The sequence below is a fragment of the Bufo bufo genome, chromosome 5, assembly GCF_905171765.1.
Source record: "Bufo bufo chromosome 5, aBufBuf1.1, whole genome shotgun sequence".
Classification (NCBI taxonomy): domain Eukaryota; kingdom Metazoa; phylum Chordata; class Amphibia; order Anura; family Bufonidae; genus Bufo; species Bufo bufo.
Window position 1 is genome coordinate 246,262,912 of NC_053393.1, and position 18,740 is coordinate 246,281,651.

The 18,740-nt window shown below is 45.3% G+C and overlaps 1 protein-coding gene across 19 annotated transcripts in view; it reads right to left on the reverse strand.

Annotated features, from left to right (window-relative positions):
- Positions 1-18,740, reverse strand: part of LRRFIP2 (LRR binding FLII interacting protein 2) — a 107,375-nt gene that overhangs the window by 59,553 nt on the left and 29,082 nt on the right. For 13 of the 19 annotated variants that reach the window (XM_040434183.1, XM_040434182.1, XM_040434180.1 and 10 more), the window contains exons 4-6: positions 7,972-8,019; positions 5,307-5,360; positions 664-726 (exon numbers count right to left, since the gene is read on the reverse strand). The exons of 5 other annotated variants lie outside the window; for them this stretch is intronic. In XM_040434183.1, coding sequence (XP_040290117.1) covers positions 664-726; positions 5,307-5,360; positions 7,972-8,019 — 165 coding nt within the window. The remainder of the gene's footprint in view (positions 1-663; positions 727-5,306; positions 5,361-7,971; positions 8,020-18,740) is intronic. One more of the 19 variants, XM_040434175.1, reaches the window with a different exon arrangement.

The window sequence follows — 18,740 nt, forward strand, 5'->3', positions numbered from 1 at the left end:
TCGCACCGCATCCGCACTTGCTTGCGTATGCTTGCGATTTTCACGCAACCCCATTTATTTCTATGGGGCCTACGTTACGTGAAAAACGCACAAAGAGGAATGGGTCAGGATTCAGTGCGGGTGCAATGCGTTCAATTCCCGCATTGCACCCGCGCGGAATACTCGCCCGTGTGAAAGGGGCCTAAGCCTTGCAAATTAGGTTTCTAAAAGCTCTTTACTACCGAGCAGACCCCGGGGTAGCTATAGGGTTCCCAGAGGCAACAGGCACTCATGCCTGACACGGTTCAAAGGCCTCTCTGCACATAATGTGGCCTGGTAGACATGGCATCTGGATACAGGAACATCAAGTTACCACGCTGTGAAGACATGGATACATTATGGTTGGTGGGTATCCAAATGTTTTCCATTAACAGACTAATGGACAGCCAAGCTAAAAGTCTTATATTCTCCGTGTGAACCTGGCATGCACAGGCTCATCCGCACGCCCCGGGAAACACGGTCCTTGTGTCTGAAAGACGGTTCATTACAAGAGGTCCGCAATCAGATAGTAACAGCCGACGCACAGACCGTGTTTATGAGCCTGAACATGGCCTTACGTGTGTTAATCACATACAACACAACCAATCTGTTAGAGATCACACAAGGCAAACCATGGATATACACCACCAGATCTTTCCTCCTGGAAGTGCTGCCCTTGTTTAGGCCACTCACATCTATGGATGAATTCTAGAAAAGGGAAGGGAAATGTTATTCAGATCCATCAAAAGCAGGCGATGATAGAGCACTCTTATTTTATGTCCAAGGATGGTGGGAATAGAAGACAGGCCTCACTCATTGTGACTGCAATCTTCATAGGACACAGACCTGGTAACCACTAGACACCATTATCTCCAATGGTCTCTGGGTCCAAGTTCGAAAGTAATAGTAGAGGTGTTCATTGCACCATTTACTCCACTGCGCACACAGATACAAGGCTGTAAAACATGGCCGCCTGAATCAGGCCATGAATTGCAAGTGCAGTTTTTTTTTATATACACCTTAATCAGGCCTATTATGACTACTATTTTCCACTTAATACCCTGAAAGGCTTCATGAACACAATGACCCACTCATTTCTATGGGGCCATGCACACAGGTCCTATCCAGGTCCGTATTGCAGACAAAAATAACTATTGACGAGTGAGAAAAACGTGGAATGCACACAGAAGGTATCTGTATTTTGCGGATCCGCTGTTTGCAGACTGAAATACAGACACAGCCGTGTGGACGAAGCCTTAGGCTATGTTCACAGTAGCGTTGTGATCTGCGTCAGGCTGTTCCAGCATAAATGCCAGCTGTCGGCCACACCTATCCATAAAGCGCCATTTGTGCGGCCGTAACCGACAAATATGCAAGAAAAGTGGTGGGATCCCATTATAGTCAATGGTGATCTCATAATTGAAAATGCCGGATATGGTGAGCCCCAGAAGCCTGTTCCTCAGCCAGATCAGACTACCGGAATTCAAACGTAATAGTGAACGGGGCCTAAATCTGGCATCATGCTGGTATAGCAGGTACTGAACTAATGGTATATTACTGTAAAATGCATCCTAATCCATACAACCTACAGAAAGAGCACATACTTACAATATCTTCTACTTCTTTCTGGAGAAAGTAGTCATGATTCATCAAGTTCAGTCTAATGCCTTATTCACACAGTTAGGCTCCATTCACACGTCAGTGTTTGGTCAGTGATTTGTGAGCCAAAACCAGGTGCGGGTCAAAACCACAGAACTTGTGCAGATCTTTCCATTATACCTCCTCTCTGGAGGCTTCACTTCTGGTTTTGGCTCACAAACCACTAATTGAAATCACTGACCAAACACTGAATTGAGAACGAGGCCTCATGCACACGACCGTTGTTTTATTCCGTGTCCGTTGCGCCCGTTGAAAACTCAGCTAATTCACCATTTGCCATCCGCGTCCGTGATCCATGGTTCCAGTCCGTCAAAAAAAAAAACTGTCCTATTATTTTCGCTGACCCATTCAAGTCAATGGGACCGCTAAAAACGCGGAGGCACACAAGATTGTCACCTGCGTCCGTTTTTTCCTATCATTTGCATGGCAAACCTGTCTTAGACCTTTTTTTTTTACATTCCTTTATGTCTGGTGGTCCTCCAAAAATAACAGAACCCCATTTTGCGGAACGGAACACAACAACGGTCGTGTGCATGAGGCCTGAGGCCTTAGTGTGTGGCTAGTGATTTCCATCAATGATTGTGAGCCAAAACCAGGTGCGGCTCTAAACACAGAACAGGCACAGATCTTTCCGTTATACCTTATCTCCATATAGTCTCCAATCAGGGTGGATAAAAATTAAAGATTTTTTTTTAAAAAAATCTAAATAAAAATCGGATTCTTTTGATTTAAATCGGATTTTTTTTTATATAAAATGCTTTTTGAGGAAAATATATTACCATTCAAAGATTATTCCATCATGAAATAAAGATTCGTTTTTTTAATTATGTAGAATAAGGCTGTACGTGGACTCCCATATTGTTGAATGGATTAGGCAGTGGCTGAGGGACAGACAACAGGGTTGTAGTCAATGGAGTATATTCAGACCAAGGTCTTGTTACCAGTGGGGTACCTCGGGGATCTGTTCTGGGACCCATATTGTTTAATATCTTTATCAGCGAAATTGCAGAAGGCCTCGGTGGTAAGGTGTGTCTTTTTGCTGATGCCACAAAGATTTGTAACAGGGTTGATGTTCCTGGAGGGATACACCAAATGGAAAAGGATTTAGGAAAACTAGAGGAATGGTCAAAAATCTTGCAACTAAAATTTAATGTTGATAAGTGCAAGATAATGCACCTGGGACGTAAGAACCCAAGAGCAGAATATAAAATCAGTGATACAGTCCTAACCTCAGTATCTGAGGAAAGGGATTTAGGGATCATTATTTCAGAAGACTTAAAGGTAGGCAGACAATGTCATAGAGCAGCAGGAAATGCTAGCAGAATGCTTGGGTGTATAGGGAGAGGAATTACCAGTAGAAAGAGGGAGGTGCTCATGCCGCTCTACAGAGCACTAGTGAGACCTCATTTGGAGTATTGTGCGCAGTACTGGAGACCATATCTCCAGAAGGATATTGATACTTTGGAGAGAGTTCAGAGAAGAGCTACTAAACTGGTACATGGATTGCAGGATAAAACTTACCAGGAAAGATTAAAGGACCTTAACATGTATAGCTTGGAAGAAAGACGAGACAGAGGGGATATGATAGAAACCTTTAAATACATAAAGGGAATCAACAAGGTAAAAGAGGAGAGAATATTTAAAAGAAGAAAAACTGCTACAAGAGGACATAGTTTTAAATTAGAGGGGCAAAGGTTTAAAAGTAATATCAGGAAGTATTACTTCACTGAGAGAGTAGTGAATGCATGGAATAGCCTTCCTGCAGAAGTGGTAGCTGCAAATACAGTGGAGGAGTTTAAGCGTGCATGGGATAGGCATAAGGCCATCCTTCATATAAGATAGGGCCAGGGGCTATCCATAGTACTCAGTATATTGGGAAGACTAGATGGGCCGAATGGTTCTTATCTGCCGACACATTCTATGTTTCTGTGTGTGTAATTTTTTGGGTAAATAAATTCCATTAATCCATTCACAATGTCATGCTCTTCCAGAGGTTTTTGTAAGATTATTGGGCAGTTTCTCTGCCTACAAGATATTATCACAGATGCTTGGTTTACTTTTGCAGTTCTCAAAACTGAATTTGACTCAGCAGAGATCACATGCCTCTTCTTCACAGCAAAAATGTTATAACATGAACAGAGTTGAGAAAAATACCTTAATCCTAACTTCTACAAACCTATGAATGCAGAATCAACCTAATCAAACTAATATGAAAAGTTGTTTAAATCTTCATCTACTTGCATATTATAAGTTATACCAGCAAGAATTAGTCTTTATGTAGAAAACTATGATTTAAATCAAGCCTTACTGACTAGTGATTTAAATCGTGATTTAAATCATTTTAATTTAAATCAAATCCACCCTGGTTTTGGTTCAGAATCACAGTGACGGGTAAATAAGGCCCCTTTCAGACGAGCGGGTGTCAAGCTCTGGACTCGCAGCGCAGCACCCGGCCTGAACTTCCAGCACTGCTGGGGTCACATAGCATCGGTACGCATCCTGCACTTCGTTTATTTATTTATTTATATATATATTCTTTAACACCCAGTTCTAGTGATTTTACGCTGAATTTTGTAGTTTTCTAGCTGATATTAACAGAGGTGCGTGGCACCGGACACCTTTTCGGTGGTTATGGTTATTTTTTCTTGTTTTTAATTTTGTCACATAGCATTACATTGATTTATGATAATATGTAACCCTTACAGTTCTGGAATGTATTGGATAACACTGACAGGCATTATGTCAGTGTCATCCAATAAATTGCAGACCTCTAAGGGTTACATAGCATCATAAATCAATATAATGCTATGCAACCCAGGCAGTGCTGGAAGTTCAGGACGGGTGCTACGCTGCGAGTCCAAAGTGTGACACCTGCTCGTATGAAAGGGGCCTAAGGCATAAGTTTCTTCTGAACACTTGTCCTCTCTTTCAACACTGAAGAAACGTCTGAAATTGAAGCTTTTAGAAAAAATTGAGAATACGAGGGCTTCCAGAGGACTGCATGCCATGCGCAGAGAAGCTCACTGTGCCCCACAAGAAATGTCCTGTGTGCAGAAAAATAAAGGAAAAGGCTGCTACACTGTAAAAGATGGCCTCCATTTAGTTACAATGCTATGAAGTTACAGTTTCTGGTGGATAACTGTCGGAGCACGGGATTAAGGGTCCATTCACACGTCCGTGTGTGTTTTGCAGAACCACGGACCCGTGGATCCGCAAAACACGGATATCGGCGATGTGCGTTCCGCATTTTGCGGACCGCACATCGCCAGCACTTAATAGAAAATGCCTATTCTTGTCCGCAATTGCGGACAAGAATAGGACATGTTCTATTTTTTTCGGGATCAAACCTGCAGACCCGGAAGTGCGGATCCGCAATTCCGGACCGGGCAGCACGACGTGCTGCCCCATAGAAATGGATGGGTCCGCAATTCCGTTCCGCAAAAAATTGCGGATGTGTGAATGGACCCTTAAGTCCAGTGAAATGTAAAATGACCGTCCTAACAAAGCTGAGAGGATCAGCTCATTCTTGAAGTCCATCCAGCTGTCTTGTTTATTTGTCACCATTTATGGAAACAATAAAATCTGAAAAACATCTGACAGACAGAGAAGTTGATAGGTCAAGTACAAACCAGATAAGGACGCTGACTGGACCGGTGAGAGTACCTGGCCCGGTCGGAATCCTCCTGGGAGAAAACAAAGTACAGAGAAGTTACACTTCACAGCAGAAAACATATAGATGCTATGAGTATAAGGCCTCATGCACACGACCGTTGTGCAAAAACACGGATGGCGTCCCTGTGCGTTTCACAATTTGCGGAACGGCACGGACAGCCATTGATATAACTGCCTATTCTTGTCTGCAAAACAGACTAGAGTAGGACAGGTTATATTTTTTTTTTGCGGACCACGGAACGGAGCAACGGATGCGGACAGCACACGGAGTGCTGTCCGCATCTTTTGCGGCCCCATTGAAGTGCGGCTCGGATGCGGACTAAAACAACGTCGTGTGCATGAGACCTAAAACATGCAAAAATTCTCAGTTCACTACTGTTGGTGGAGTATTTTTGTAAATCCAACCAGTCATGTGGCATGCATTTTCTCAAATAACATCTAAAATTACAGGTAGTACACACCATTAAGGGGGACTTCCAGGGGAGATATTTTTGAAATGGGGGCAGACTGGGTTAAAAATAAAAACATCAAAATTACCAATCTCTTGCTCATTTTTCCAATTCCTAACCATTTACATAGTCTAGAGCAGGCATCCTCAAACTGCGGCCCTCCAGCTGTTGTAAAACTACAACTCCCACAATGCCCTGCTGTAGGCTGATACCTGTAGGCTGTTCGGGCATGCTGTGAGTTGTAGTTTTGAAACAGCTGGAGGGCCGCAGTTTGAGGATGCTTGTTCTAGAGTGTGGGTCTATAGTTGACATTCTATAATATCTGACAATGAAAGGCTATGGACACCTTCACTACCGTTCTTAATAAAACTGAATTATATTGCAATAGTTATCAATTAAATACTACAGGATCAGACTACGCAGAGTCACAGTGCGCACAGGAGCTGTAGGAACAATGAGGGACATTTACTGAAGTGTAAAAAGGGCACAAATTATGACACACTCCAATCGCGAAACAATTAGCAATTTTTCACTTGTCTGGCGACGCTACAAAGTGGTAATGAAATGCGGGTGGGGCTTAGCAGGAGGGGTGTGGCCTCCCATGGCCTGCTGGATTTACTACAATTTACGGCAGAAACTGGCGTAAATAACAGTTCAAACCAACACAGATTGGAAAGTTTGCCCCCAGGTTTAGGAAGCTTGACGTTCAGGCCACCAATACTCACAGCCAATTACATTTATCTTATCCAAAGTTTAAAAAAAATGTATTCACACGAGTACAAGCACAACTTGTATCCCAGCTCAAGCGCTCACCCACAATCTGAAGAATGTAACGCAACAGGATTGTCTGCATGTTAGAATTCAGAAGAGCTTTCGGAATAAACGTAACCTATAACTAGGGGACGTATTCATCTTAAAGCTTGTTACTTCTGCACAATGTCTTGCACATCCTTGTTTCTTTAAGGAAAGCTATAAATTAAAGTGTGTAACACTTTCTCTAGACAAAACAGCCAATGTGACACTCAGAGCCTATTACACCCCGTCCCTTTATATAAAGCCGGGTTTACACTGGTGTTACAATACCATGGTACTGGATGCCGTGCCAACATCTGTAATATGATGTGTTCATTGTGTTACATGTCCGCTACTGGTTAGATTAATGTGGGGGCACAGTCCAGAGAGTTGTACATAATGCATGTACACGTGTACTTAAAGTACAAAAGTATTTATACTGCCCAGTGAATGCCACCATAAAGGGGTACTGCAAAAAACAAGCCCTCACACGGCTCTGTAGATGGAAATATAAAAAAGTTAGGGGTGTGAGAATATTTAGATGGTATCATTGTAGTTGCACTGATCCACAGGGTAAAGTCATTGTGTCATTTTTATCACACCGTGAATAATGTCAAAACACAACACGGAATTGCGTTTTTGTTTTTTCAGTTTTACCCCACACAGAATTTTTTGTTTCCTGTTTTTTCCATATAAGATACGCTAAATAAACTAGTGACATTAAAAGGTGCAGCGGGTTAAAATAAGCCCTCACAGTTATGTGAATGAAAAAACAAAAACCAAACCAAACATCTGGTCCTGAAAAGGTTAACTAGAAAAAAAATATATATATAATTCTAAAACCAAACTTCCGGGAAGAATTGTGCTGAATTGCTAGTATATTTTGGGACATTTGTTGCTCAGGCAACGTTGGAATAAATCCAGATAAAACCCAAGAGACAGCAATGAGAACATCCATTCTCATTTCAAGTCAAGTCAGCATCAACAGGCCAGCCATGGGACTTCTCCTGCAGAGGTGCCACCATCTGCAGTCTGCATGTCAGGATGGGGTACAATCCCCAGGATCATTACTTTGCAAGAGGAATATTTATAAATTACAGATTTTTATTGGTGACAATGAAAAGTATGCTTTTAGGATATCCTGACAGGAAGTGACACGTGTCATGTGCAGCTTTTTAGCCAATCACACGTCAGACTGCCTCTCTGTCAGAGGTCGCCGGCTCAGATCTCCCGTACACAGCCATTTAGAAACTGGAAGGATATAACGCCAAGAGTTCTACACACGGCACAAGTCATTATGGAGCATCTGGTTAGTAATTCACTTCAATCCAACCAGTTATGGGTCACAAAACAACCATGCAAAATGGACCCAGCACCCTACCATCCATTTTTGAATCTGGCCCCATTTTCTATCATAGCGATGGCTGAGCTAGAAAAAGTTAACATTTAAAAAGTCTGATTAAATCAAATACTTCAAATACAGTTTACTGACATTTAGGGTAGGTTTACTTGCATACATTTGTAGTGTATTTTGCTGCTCTTCACAACCCAAAGAGTGAAATGCGCAATGTAAATGTAAGGCAAATATGCATGCTACTACCATGAGAATCCACAGCACGTCCTGAAGTCAGCAGCGGAAAAATCAGGAGATGTGCTGCAAATGTTGGACTGTACCGCCATATAGCTAACAACTGGATTACACAGAAAAAACATTACATATGTGTAGCATTAGGCCTCATGCACACGACTGTTCAGTTTTTTGCAGTCCGCAAATTGCGGATCCCCAAAACACGGATGCCGCCCGTGTGCCTTCCGCAATTTGTGGAACAGAACAGGCCGCAAAACGGACAAGAATAGGACATGTTATATTTTTTTTGCAGGGCTACGGAACGGAGCAACGGATGCGGACAGCACACGGAGTGCTGTCTGCATCCTCTGCGGCACCATTGAAGTGAATGGGTCCGCACCCGAGCCGCAATAACTGCGGCTCGGATGCGGACCAGAACAACGGTCGTGTGCATGAGGCCTTAAAGTGAGCATTTACTATAGGTGATAAATGATCAGATTCTGAGATCCCCAAGGCCATATGCTACCATGCTTGTGGGGTGAGGAGGAGCTTGAGCTGTCTAGTGGTGTCACTCAGGGGAGTGGCCGTCTAGAGGGCTGCTTCAGTCCGTCCCATAGACTTTGCATGGAGTAACAGCTCACATTCTTCCCCTCCTAGACTGTTAGGGCAGGTCCAAGGTGTGTTAAGGTGGCCATACATAAGATTAAAGTTGGCCCTCATTTGAAAAACTCCCCTGCCCTGCTGAAAAACTTTAGATGTTCATCGGCCGGATCTGCATGTTGATGGCATGATTGGCTGAATTCAGCCGATCACTTGCCATTGTACTCAAGCACCAGGGAGTCGGTTATTATAACAAAGCGACTCTCTGGTGGGCCAGTTTAATTGGTAAGATTGCAGTGCGGCCGATGATTATCTCAAATGTATGGCCAGCTTTAGACAAGGATTCTGCCACTAATATGTCACAGACTTCCTCTCAGTTGTTTGTCAGTCCCATACACATTGAATTAGGCAGCGGGTCACATGCTAAACCTTTTCTCTATTCAAATTCCTCCTCATTGCTGTTGTACAGTAAGGAGCGGCAAAACTCTGATCCCTCATTCTTGGGACTGGTGAGGGTCCCAGCAATCATACATTTATGGGAGCACAAATATTCACCGTGACCTATGACACAGGTTACACTGCTAACACCCAGTCGGATATACTGCAGATTACACAATGCTGGGTTATCATGTGCCAATCCTACCATTTCAGCGAGCTGCACAATTGCACTACGTGCGCCCTTGCAATCCAAACAGGTAAGAAGGAAGTAAGGGCGAGTTCACGTCTCAGTTTCATTTTCTGTTCTTCTGATCCATTATGCCAAGTTATGCACACTTTCTTTCTGTCTAAAAGAATGGATCTCAGACGGAAAGGGCTCAATTGGATGCCAAATGTGCATAACTGATGCGCAGGATGCGTTATTTTTACATGATCTGTTTTATTTCTGTTCCTCAGCAGATCAGCAGCTCTAAGTAAAGTACTGAGCGTTAGAGAAGTGTCACAATTAACACACAGGTCAGTACGGCCCAGAATGTCACACATTCCTCAGAAGTCAGTGACACAGGTAGTAATTCACAGAAGTGAACCGCGGCAAGTGGAGAAAAAGAGCAAACCGTTTTATTACAGAGACAGAGAGTGTCATGTACAAATCACCTGAATGCACTGACTTCTCTGCTTACCTTGGGTTGTGTCTTGTCTTACAGTAAGTCAAACCAGCGGGGCATCCACGTGTCTTACAGTAAGACAAACCAGCGGGGCATCCACGTGTCTTACAGTAAGACAAACCAGCGGGGCATCCACGTGTCTTACAGTAAGACAAACCAGCGGGGCATCCACGTGTCTTACAGTAAGACAAACCAGCGGGGCATCCACGTGTCTTACAGTAAGACAAACCAGCGGGGCATCCACGTGTCTTACAGTAAGACAAACCAGCGGGGCATCCACGTGTCTTACAGTAAGACAAACCAGCGGGGCATCCACGTGTCTTACAGTAAGACAAACCAGCGGGGCATCCACGTGTCTTACAGTAAGACAAACCAGCGGGGCATCCACGTGTCTTACAGTAAGACAAACCAGCGGGGCATCCACGTGTCTTACAGTAAGACAAACCAGCGGGGCATCCACGTGTCTTACAGTAAGACAAACCAGCGGGGCATCCACGTGTCTTACAGTAAGACAAACCAGCGGGGCATCCACGTGTCTTACAGTAAGACAAACCAGCGGGGCATCCACGTGTCTTACAGTAAGACAAACCAGCGGGGCATCCACGTGTCTTACAGTAAGACAAACCAGCGGGGCATCCACGTGTCTTACAGTAAGACAAACCAGCGGGGCATCCACGTGTCTTACAGTAAGACAAACCAGCGGGGCATCCACGTGTCTTACAGTAAGACAAACCAGCGGGGCATCCACGTGTCTTACAGTAAGACAAACCAGCGGGGCATCCACGTGTCTTACAGCAAGACAAACCAGCGGGGCATCCACGTGTCTTACAGTAAGACAAACCAGCGGGGCATCCACGTGTCTTACAGCAAGACAAACCAGCGGGGCATCCACGTGTCTTACAGCAAGACAAACCAGCGGGGCATCCACGTGTCTTACAGCAAGACAAACCAGCGGGGCATCCACGTGTCTTACAGCAAGACAAACCAGCGGGGCATCCACGTGTCTTACAGTAAGACAAACCAGCGGGGCATCCACGTGTCTTACAGTAAGACAAACCAGCGGGGCATCCACGTGTCTTACAGTAAGACAAACCAGCGGGGCATCCACGTGTCTTACAGTAAGACAAACCAGCGGGGCATCCACGTGTCTTACAGTAAGACAAACCAGCGGGGCATCCACGTGTCTTACAGTAAGACAAACCAGCGGGGCATCCACGTGTCTTACAGTAAGACAAACCAGCGGGGCATCCACGTGTCTTACAGTAAGACAAACCAGCGGGGCATCCACGTGTCTTACAGTAAGACAAACCAGCGGGGCATCCACGTGTCTTACAGTAAGACAAACCAGCGGGGCATCCACGTGTCTTACAGTAAGACAAACCAGCGGGGCATCCACGTGTCTTACAGTAAGACAAACCAGCGGGGCATCCACGTGTCTTACAGTAAGACAAACCAGCGGGGCATCCACGTGTCTTACAGTAAGACAAACCAGCGGGGCATCCACGTGTCTTACAGTAAGACAAACCAGCGGGGCATCCACGTGTCTTACAGTAAGACAAACCAGCGGGGCATCCACGTGTCTTACAGTAAGACAAACCAGCGGGGCATCCACGTGTCTTACAGTAAGACAAACCAGCGGGGCATCCACGTGTCTTACAGTAAGACAAACCAGCGGGGCATCCACGTGTCTTACAGTAAGACAAACCAGCGGGGCATCCACGTGTCTTACAGTAAGACAAACCAGCGGGGGATCCACGTGTCTTACAGTAAGACAAACCAGCGGGGCATCCACGTGTCTTACAGTAAGACAAACCAGCGGGGCATCCACGTGTCTTACAGGAAGACAAACCAGCGGGGCATCCACGTGTCTTACAGGAAGACAAACCAGCGGGGCATCCACGTGTCTTACAGGAAGACAAACCAGCGGGGCATCCACGTGTCTTACAGGAAGACAAACCAGCGGGGCATCCACGTGTCTTACAGGAAGACAAACCAGCGGGGCATCCACGTGTCTTACAGGAAGACAAACCAGCGGGGCATCCACGTGTCTTACAGGAAGACAAACCAGCGGGGCATCCACGTGTCTTACAGGAAGACAAACCAGCGGGGCATCCACGTGTCTTACAGGAAGACAAACCAGCGGGGCATCCACGTGTCTTACAGGAAGACAAACCAGCGGGGCATCCACGTGTCTTACAGTAAGACAAACCAGCGGGGCATCCACGTGTCTTACAGTAAGTCAAACCAGCGGGGCATCCACGTGTCTTACAGTAAGACAAACCAGCGGGGCATCCACGTGTCTTACAGTAAGACAAACCAGCGGGGCATCCACGTGTCTTACAGTAAGACAAACCAGCGGGGCATCCACGTGTCTTACAGTAAGACAAACCAGCGGGGCATCCACGTGTCTTACAGTAAGACAAACCAGCGGGGCATCCACGTGTCTTACAGTAAGACAAACCAGCGGGGCATCCACGTGTCTTACAGTAAGTCAAACCAGCGGGGCATCCACGTGTCTTACAGTAAGACAAACCAGCGGGGCATCCACGTGTCTTACAGTAAGACAAACCAGCGGGGCATCCACGTGTCTTACAGTAAGACAAACCAGCGGGGCATCCACGTGTCTTACAGTAAGACAAACCAGCGGGGCATCCACGTGTCTTACAGTAAGACAAACCAGCGGGGCATCCACGTGTCTTACAGTAAGACAAACCAGCGGGGCATCCACGTGTCTTACAGTAAGACAAACCAGCGGGGCATCCACGTGTCTTACAGTAAGACAAACCAGCGGGGCATCCACGTGTCTTACAGTAAGACAAACCAGCGGGGCATCCACGTGTCTTACAGTAAGACAAACCAGCGGGGCATCCACGTGTCTTACAGTAAGACAAACCAGCGGGGCATCCACGTGTCTTACAGTAAGACAAACCAGCGGGGCATCCACGTGTCTTACAGTAAGACAAACCAGCGGGGCATCCACGTGTCTTACAGTAAGACAAACCAGCGGGGCATCCACGTGTCTTACAGTAAGACAAACCAGCGGGGCATCCACGTGTCTTACAGTAAGACAAACCAGCGGGGCATCCACGTGTCTTACAGTAAGACAAACCAGCGGGGCATCCACGTGTCTTACAGTAAGACAAACCAGCGGGGCATCCACGTGTCTTACAGTAAGACAAACCAGCGGGGCATCCACGTGTCTTACAGTAAGACAAACCAGCGGGGCATCCACGTGTCTTACAGTAAGACAAACCAGCGGGGCATCTACGTGTCTTACAGTAAGACAAACCAGCGGGGCATCTACATGTCTTACAGTAAGACAAACCAACGGGGCATCTACGTGTCTTACAGGAAGACAAACCAACGGGGCATCCACGTGTCTTACAGGAACATCTATCAATGCGTCACTTATGTGTTTTACCCTCAACAGCAAAGATTCACTTCAAAAAATAATGTTGCTGTAAATCCCTAATACACAAGTACAAGGACCCTGTAAGTGCACAGTGGTATGGTATCTCCTTGAGCACACCTATGCAATATGGCATGTAGAGCCCAGTCTGCGTTAGGCTATCAGCACACACTTCAGTTTACGTCTGTTTTTCCGGGACAGAGAAATGCGGTGTAAGGCCTCTTTCACACTACCGTATGGCTATTTCAGTGTTTTGCGGTCCGTTTTTCACGGATCCGTTGTTCCATTTTTTGTTTCCATTGTGTTTCCGTTTTTCCGTTCCATTTTTCCGTATGGAATATACAATATACTGTAATTACATAGAAAAAATTGGGCTGGGCATAACATTTTCAATAGATGGTTCCGCAAAAACGGAACGGATACGGAAGACATACGGATGCATTTCCGTATGTGTTCCGTTTTAGCCATGGAACGTGATTTGCGGGCAATAATAGGACATGTTCTATCTTTCAACGGAACGTAAAAACGGAAATACGGAAACGGAATGCATACGGAGTACATTCCGTTTTTTTTTGCGGAACCATTGAAATGAATGGTTCCATATACGGACCGTATACGGAACGCAAAAAAACAGCCCGCAAAACGGAAAAAAAACGGTAGTGTGAAAGAGGCCTAATACGCAGTCCCAGCAAAGTGCATAAGCTCAGACAAACCTCATGTACACTTTTTTATTCCGTGTGGATTTTGAAATGTCAATTCTTTGAGGCAGATTTATTATAGACAGGAGGCGTACGCCGGTCTATGATAACCAGGCGCGCTGCTGCAGGCTGCACCTAATCTAACTTATGACAATGCCTCTCGCTGGCACAGAGTTCTGATGTAAAAGATGATAAATGCGGCGGCGCCCCCATCCCTTTTCGGGAAAGTGGCGAAGTCAGCAGAGAAACAGCACTTAGGGAAAAAAAATTATTCAAGTGGTGTACAAACACCAGAAAACTTCTGTATCAGGGCTTTTGTGTGGATTAAACCATTTTCTGGTTTTTTTTGGTGCGGAAATGCACAGACATCCACACGGAAATTCATGCTGAAGACAGCCCAAGCCCTTGAGCAGGTAGCTTTATGGTTCCGAGCTGCACAACCATAACACAATTCTGTACATAAGACCTAAGGGCTCATGCATGGTCGTAAGTGTTTTGCGGTACACAAATCGCAGATCCACAAAACAGATACTGGTCGAGTGCATAAATGCAAATAAATGGGATAGCCCCTTTAGGAGGCATCACACGACAATATATATTTGGCAGTCTGCAAAATACAAACCCACAAAATATGCATAATGTCCGTGTTCCATCCATATTATTATTTATTTTTTTTGCGGACCCATTGAAAATAACCTATTCTTTGCCGCAAATGAAGATCATGGACCCACTGATCAGTCAACAGGTCCACAAAAAAAACCTAAATGGATGCAACATGGACATTACACAGGCATACAGTATGGAGATAAACCCTTGTATTTTATTTTGTGTACATCTATATTGTGCATGTAACACAATACCCAAGTATACTCAGAGCCTAATATGGACTGATGTAATGACATAGCATTTCCTTTGTACTTGGCATGTGTATTAGGTGTACTACGACATGCACGTTCCTAGCTGCTACCCGTTTAACAACTTTGCACATTACTGCTGCCCTTTGTTTCAGAGGTTTGTGTCCTTAGACAAGTACCCCTGCGGTAATCTATCAAAAATCCCCACTATGTCCACAAACAACATGTATGAGCCCCAGCAATGAACAGCATGCTACATGTGTGTGATATTCTGGGGATTGGTCAGTAATGTCACCGGTCATATACATAAAATATCTGCTGCCAGAGGCGACATTTATAGCCCTGACCTATAAAATCTGTTGCTATAAACATATTCAGAAATTCAGCAACTCTTCAGAAATGTATCACGCCACTTCTGGCAATCCAGCTTAAAGAGAACCTGTCACCAGGATTTAGTGCATAGAGCTGGGGACATGGGCTGCTAGATGGCCGCTAGCTCATCTGCAATACCCAGTCCCCACAGCTCTCTGCGCTTTTATTGTGTTAAAAAACAGTTTTGATCCATATGCAAATGACCTGATATGAGTCCTGTGTCCAGAGATGAGTCAAGCGGAAAGGAGCCCAGCACCGCCCCGCGTCCTCCGAATCTCCTCCTTGCTGGCTGACGTCACAGAGCTGGAGCGCCGAAATCTCGCGACGTGCGAGCTATTGCATGCGCAGTGTCGGCATCATGTTCATTCCCTGTACTGGCATCAGCACAGGGAACGAACTACGCATGCGCTAGCTTGCGCATCGCGAGATTTCGGCGCTCCAGCTCTGTGACGTCAGCCAGCAAGGAGGAGATTCGGAGGACGCGGGGCGGTGCTGGGCTCCTTTCCGCTTGACTCATCTCCGGATACAGGACACATATCAGGTCATTTGCATATGGATCAAAACTGTTTTTTAACACAATAAAAGCACAGAGAGCTGTGGGGACTGGGTATTGCAGATGAGCTAGTGGCCATCTAGCAGCCCATGTCCCCAGCTCTATGCACTAAATCCAGGTGACAGGTTCCCTTTAAGCTCTGCTGTGATGCACATTAAAAGAGGGATGTGCATACTTAGGACAGACCCTCTGAGTCAAGAAGACAGGCTAGGCTAAGATATTTATATCCATGATCCATTTAAAGGGAGTCTGTCCCCAGCCCCCTCCCTATCCAGCTGTTTTCACAGATACATAGTTGTGGTTCACCTGATTAAAATGCTCCCACTCCTGAGCTTCAGTGAGGAACAGAAGTATTTGAACACCCTGCCATTTTGCAAGTTCTCCCACTTAGAAATCATGGAGGGGTCTGAAATTCACATTGTAAGTGCTTTCCCACCATTGTATGATTTTTAAAGAATGTATTTGTCTTGCACTGCTGAACATAAGTATTTGAACACCTGAGAAAATCAGTGTTAATATTTGGTACAGAAGAGGTCAAACGTTTCCTGTAGTTTTTGACAAGGCTTACACACATTGCAACAGGGATTTTGGCCGACTCCTCCACACAGATCTCCTCTAGATCGGTCAGGTTTCGGGGCTGTCGCTGAGCACGGAATCTCAGCTACCTCCAAAGATGTTCTGCTGGATTTAGTTCTGGAGACAAGCTAGGCCACTCCAGAACCTTGATATGCTTCTTACGGAGCCACTCCTTGGTTATCCTGGCTGTGTGCTTCGGGTCGTTGTCATGTTGGAAGACCCAGCCACGACCCATCTTCAATGCTCTGACTGAGGGAAGGAGGTTGTTGCTCAAAATCTCACAATAAATGTCCGCATTCATCCCCTCCTTAATACAGTGCAGTCACCCTGTCCCCTTCGCAGAAAAGCACCCCCAAAGCATGATGTTACCACCCCCATGCCTCACAGTAGGGATGGTGTTCTTGGGATGCAACTCATCATTTTTCCTCCAAACGCGACGAGTGAAGGTTAGACCAAAAAGTTCTACTTTGGTCTCATCTGACCACATGACTTTCTCCCATGCCTCCTCTGGATCATCCAGGTGGTCATTGGCAAACTTCAGACGGGCCTGGACATGTGATGACTTGAGCAGGGGAACCTTCCGTGCAATGCATGATTTGAAACCATGATGGCTAGTGTTCTACCTACAGTGACCTTTAAAACTGTGGTCCCAGCTCTCTTCATGTCATTGACCAGCTCCTCCCTTGTAGTTCTGGGCTGATTCCTCTCCTTTCTTATCATCAGTGATACCCCACGAGGTGAGATCTTGCATGGAGCCCCAGTCCAAGGGAGACTGACAGTCGTCTTTAGCCTCTTCCATTTTTTAACAATTGCTCCAACAGTTGATCTATTTTCACCAAGCTGCTTGGCAATTGCCCCGTAGCCCTTTCCAGCCTTGTGGAGTTCCACAATTTTGTCTCTGGTGTCTTTTGACAGCTCTTTGGTCTTGCCCATGGTAGTAGTTGGCGTCTGACTGACTGTGGGGTGGACAGGTGTCTTTAAAGAGCTCAGACAGGTGCTACTATGTTAGATTAATGAGTGGAGTAGAGGTGGACTTTTTAAGGCACAGGTTTTTGAGAGCCAGAATTCTTGCTGTTTCTCAGGTGTTCAAATACTTATTGTTCAGCAGTGCAAGACAAATAAATTCTTTAAAAATCATAGAATGTGATTTCCTGAATTTTTTTTATTTTTATTCTGTCTCAGGTGGGAATGCACCTACAATGTGAATTTCAGACTCCTCCATGATTTCTAAGTGGGAGAACTTAAAAAATCGCAGGGTGTTCAAATTCTTCTGTTCCTCACTGTATGATAATTTTTCTTAATATGCAAATTAGGCGTTTTGAGCAATCAGACATCATATAGCACATGCCAACCTCTTTCTAACAAAGCTAGAACCAGCCCTGTACCTCACATGGGTTCAGAGATCTCCTCATTCATTGCTCTGCTAGATTTATATCAAGCTGGCAGATCAAGGGGAGTGTCTATTCTGCTGCAGCTTAGGAGGTGTGTCCATGTTCTCCCAATCACAGCTCAGGAGGCAGTTGACGGATGAAACTGAGCATGTGCAGCATCTCAGTGAGCAGGACAAAGTAATAAGAAAAAGAACAAACAGCATGTGGAGCTATACTGATACATTTCACTGAATGACGCAGTGGCGTATTCAGATCCAGGTGCTGGTTTAAAAACTGTAGAATATTTTTGATGGGACAACCTTTAGGCCCCTTTCACACGAGCGAGTGCAATGCGTGACGTGAACGCATTGCACCTACACTGAATCCGGATCCATTCATTTCTATGGGGCTGTGCACACGAGCGGTGATTTTCACGCATCACTTATGCGTTGCGTGAAAATCGCAGCATGTTCTATATTCTGGGTTTTTCACGCAACGCAGGCCCCATAGAAGTGAATGGGGCTGCGTGAAAATCGCAAGCATCCGCAAGCAAGTGCGGATGCGGTGTGATTTTCACGCATGGTTGCTAGGAGACGATCGGGATGGGGACCCGATCATTATTATTTTCCCTTATAACATGGTTATAAGGGAAAATAATAGCATTCTTAATACAGAATGCATAGTACAATAGGGCTGGAGGGGTTAAAAAAAAAAAAAAAAAAAAAAAAATTTAACTCGCCTTAATCCACTTGATCGCGCAGCCCGGCTTCTCTTCTGTCTTCTTCTTTGCTGTGCCCAGGAAAAGGACCTTTGATGACGTCACTGCGCTCATGGACCATGTGATGAGCGCAGTGACGTCATCAAAGGTCCTATTCCTCAAAGAAGAAGACAGAAGAGAAGCCGGGCTGCGCGATCAAGTGGATTAAGGAGAGTTAAATTATTATTATTATTTTTTTTAACCCCACCAGCCCTATTGTACTATGCATTCTGTATTAAGAATGCTATTATTTTCCCGGGTACCAAACATGCCGATTTTTATCACGCGCGT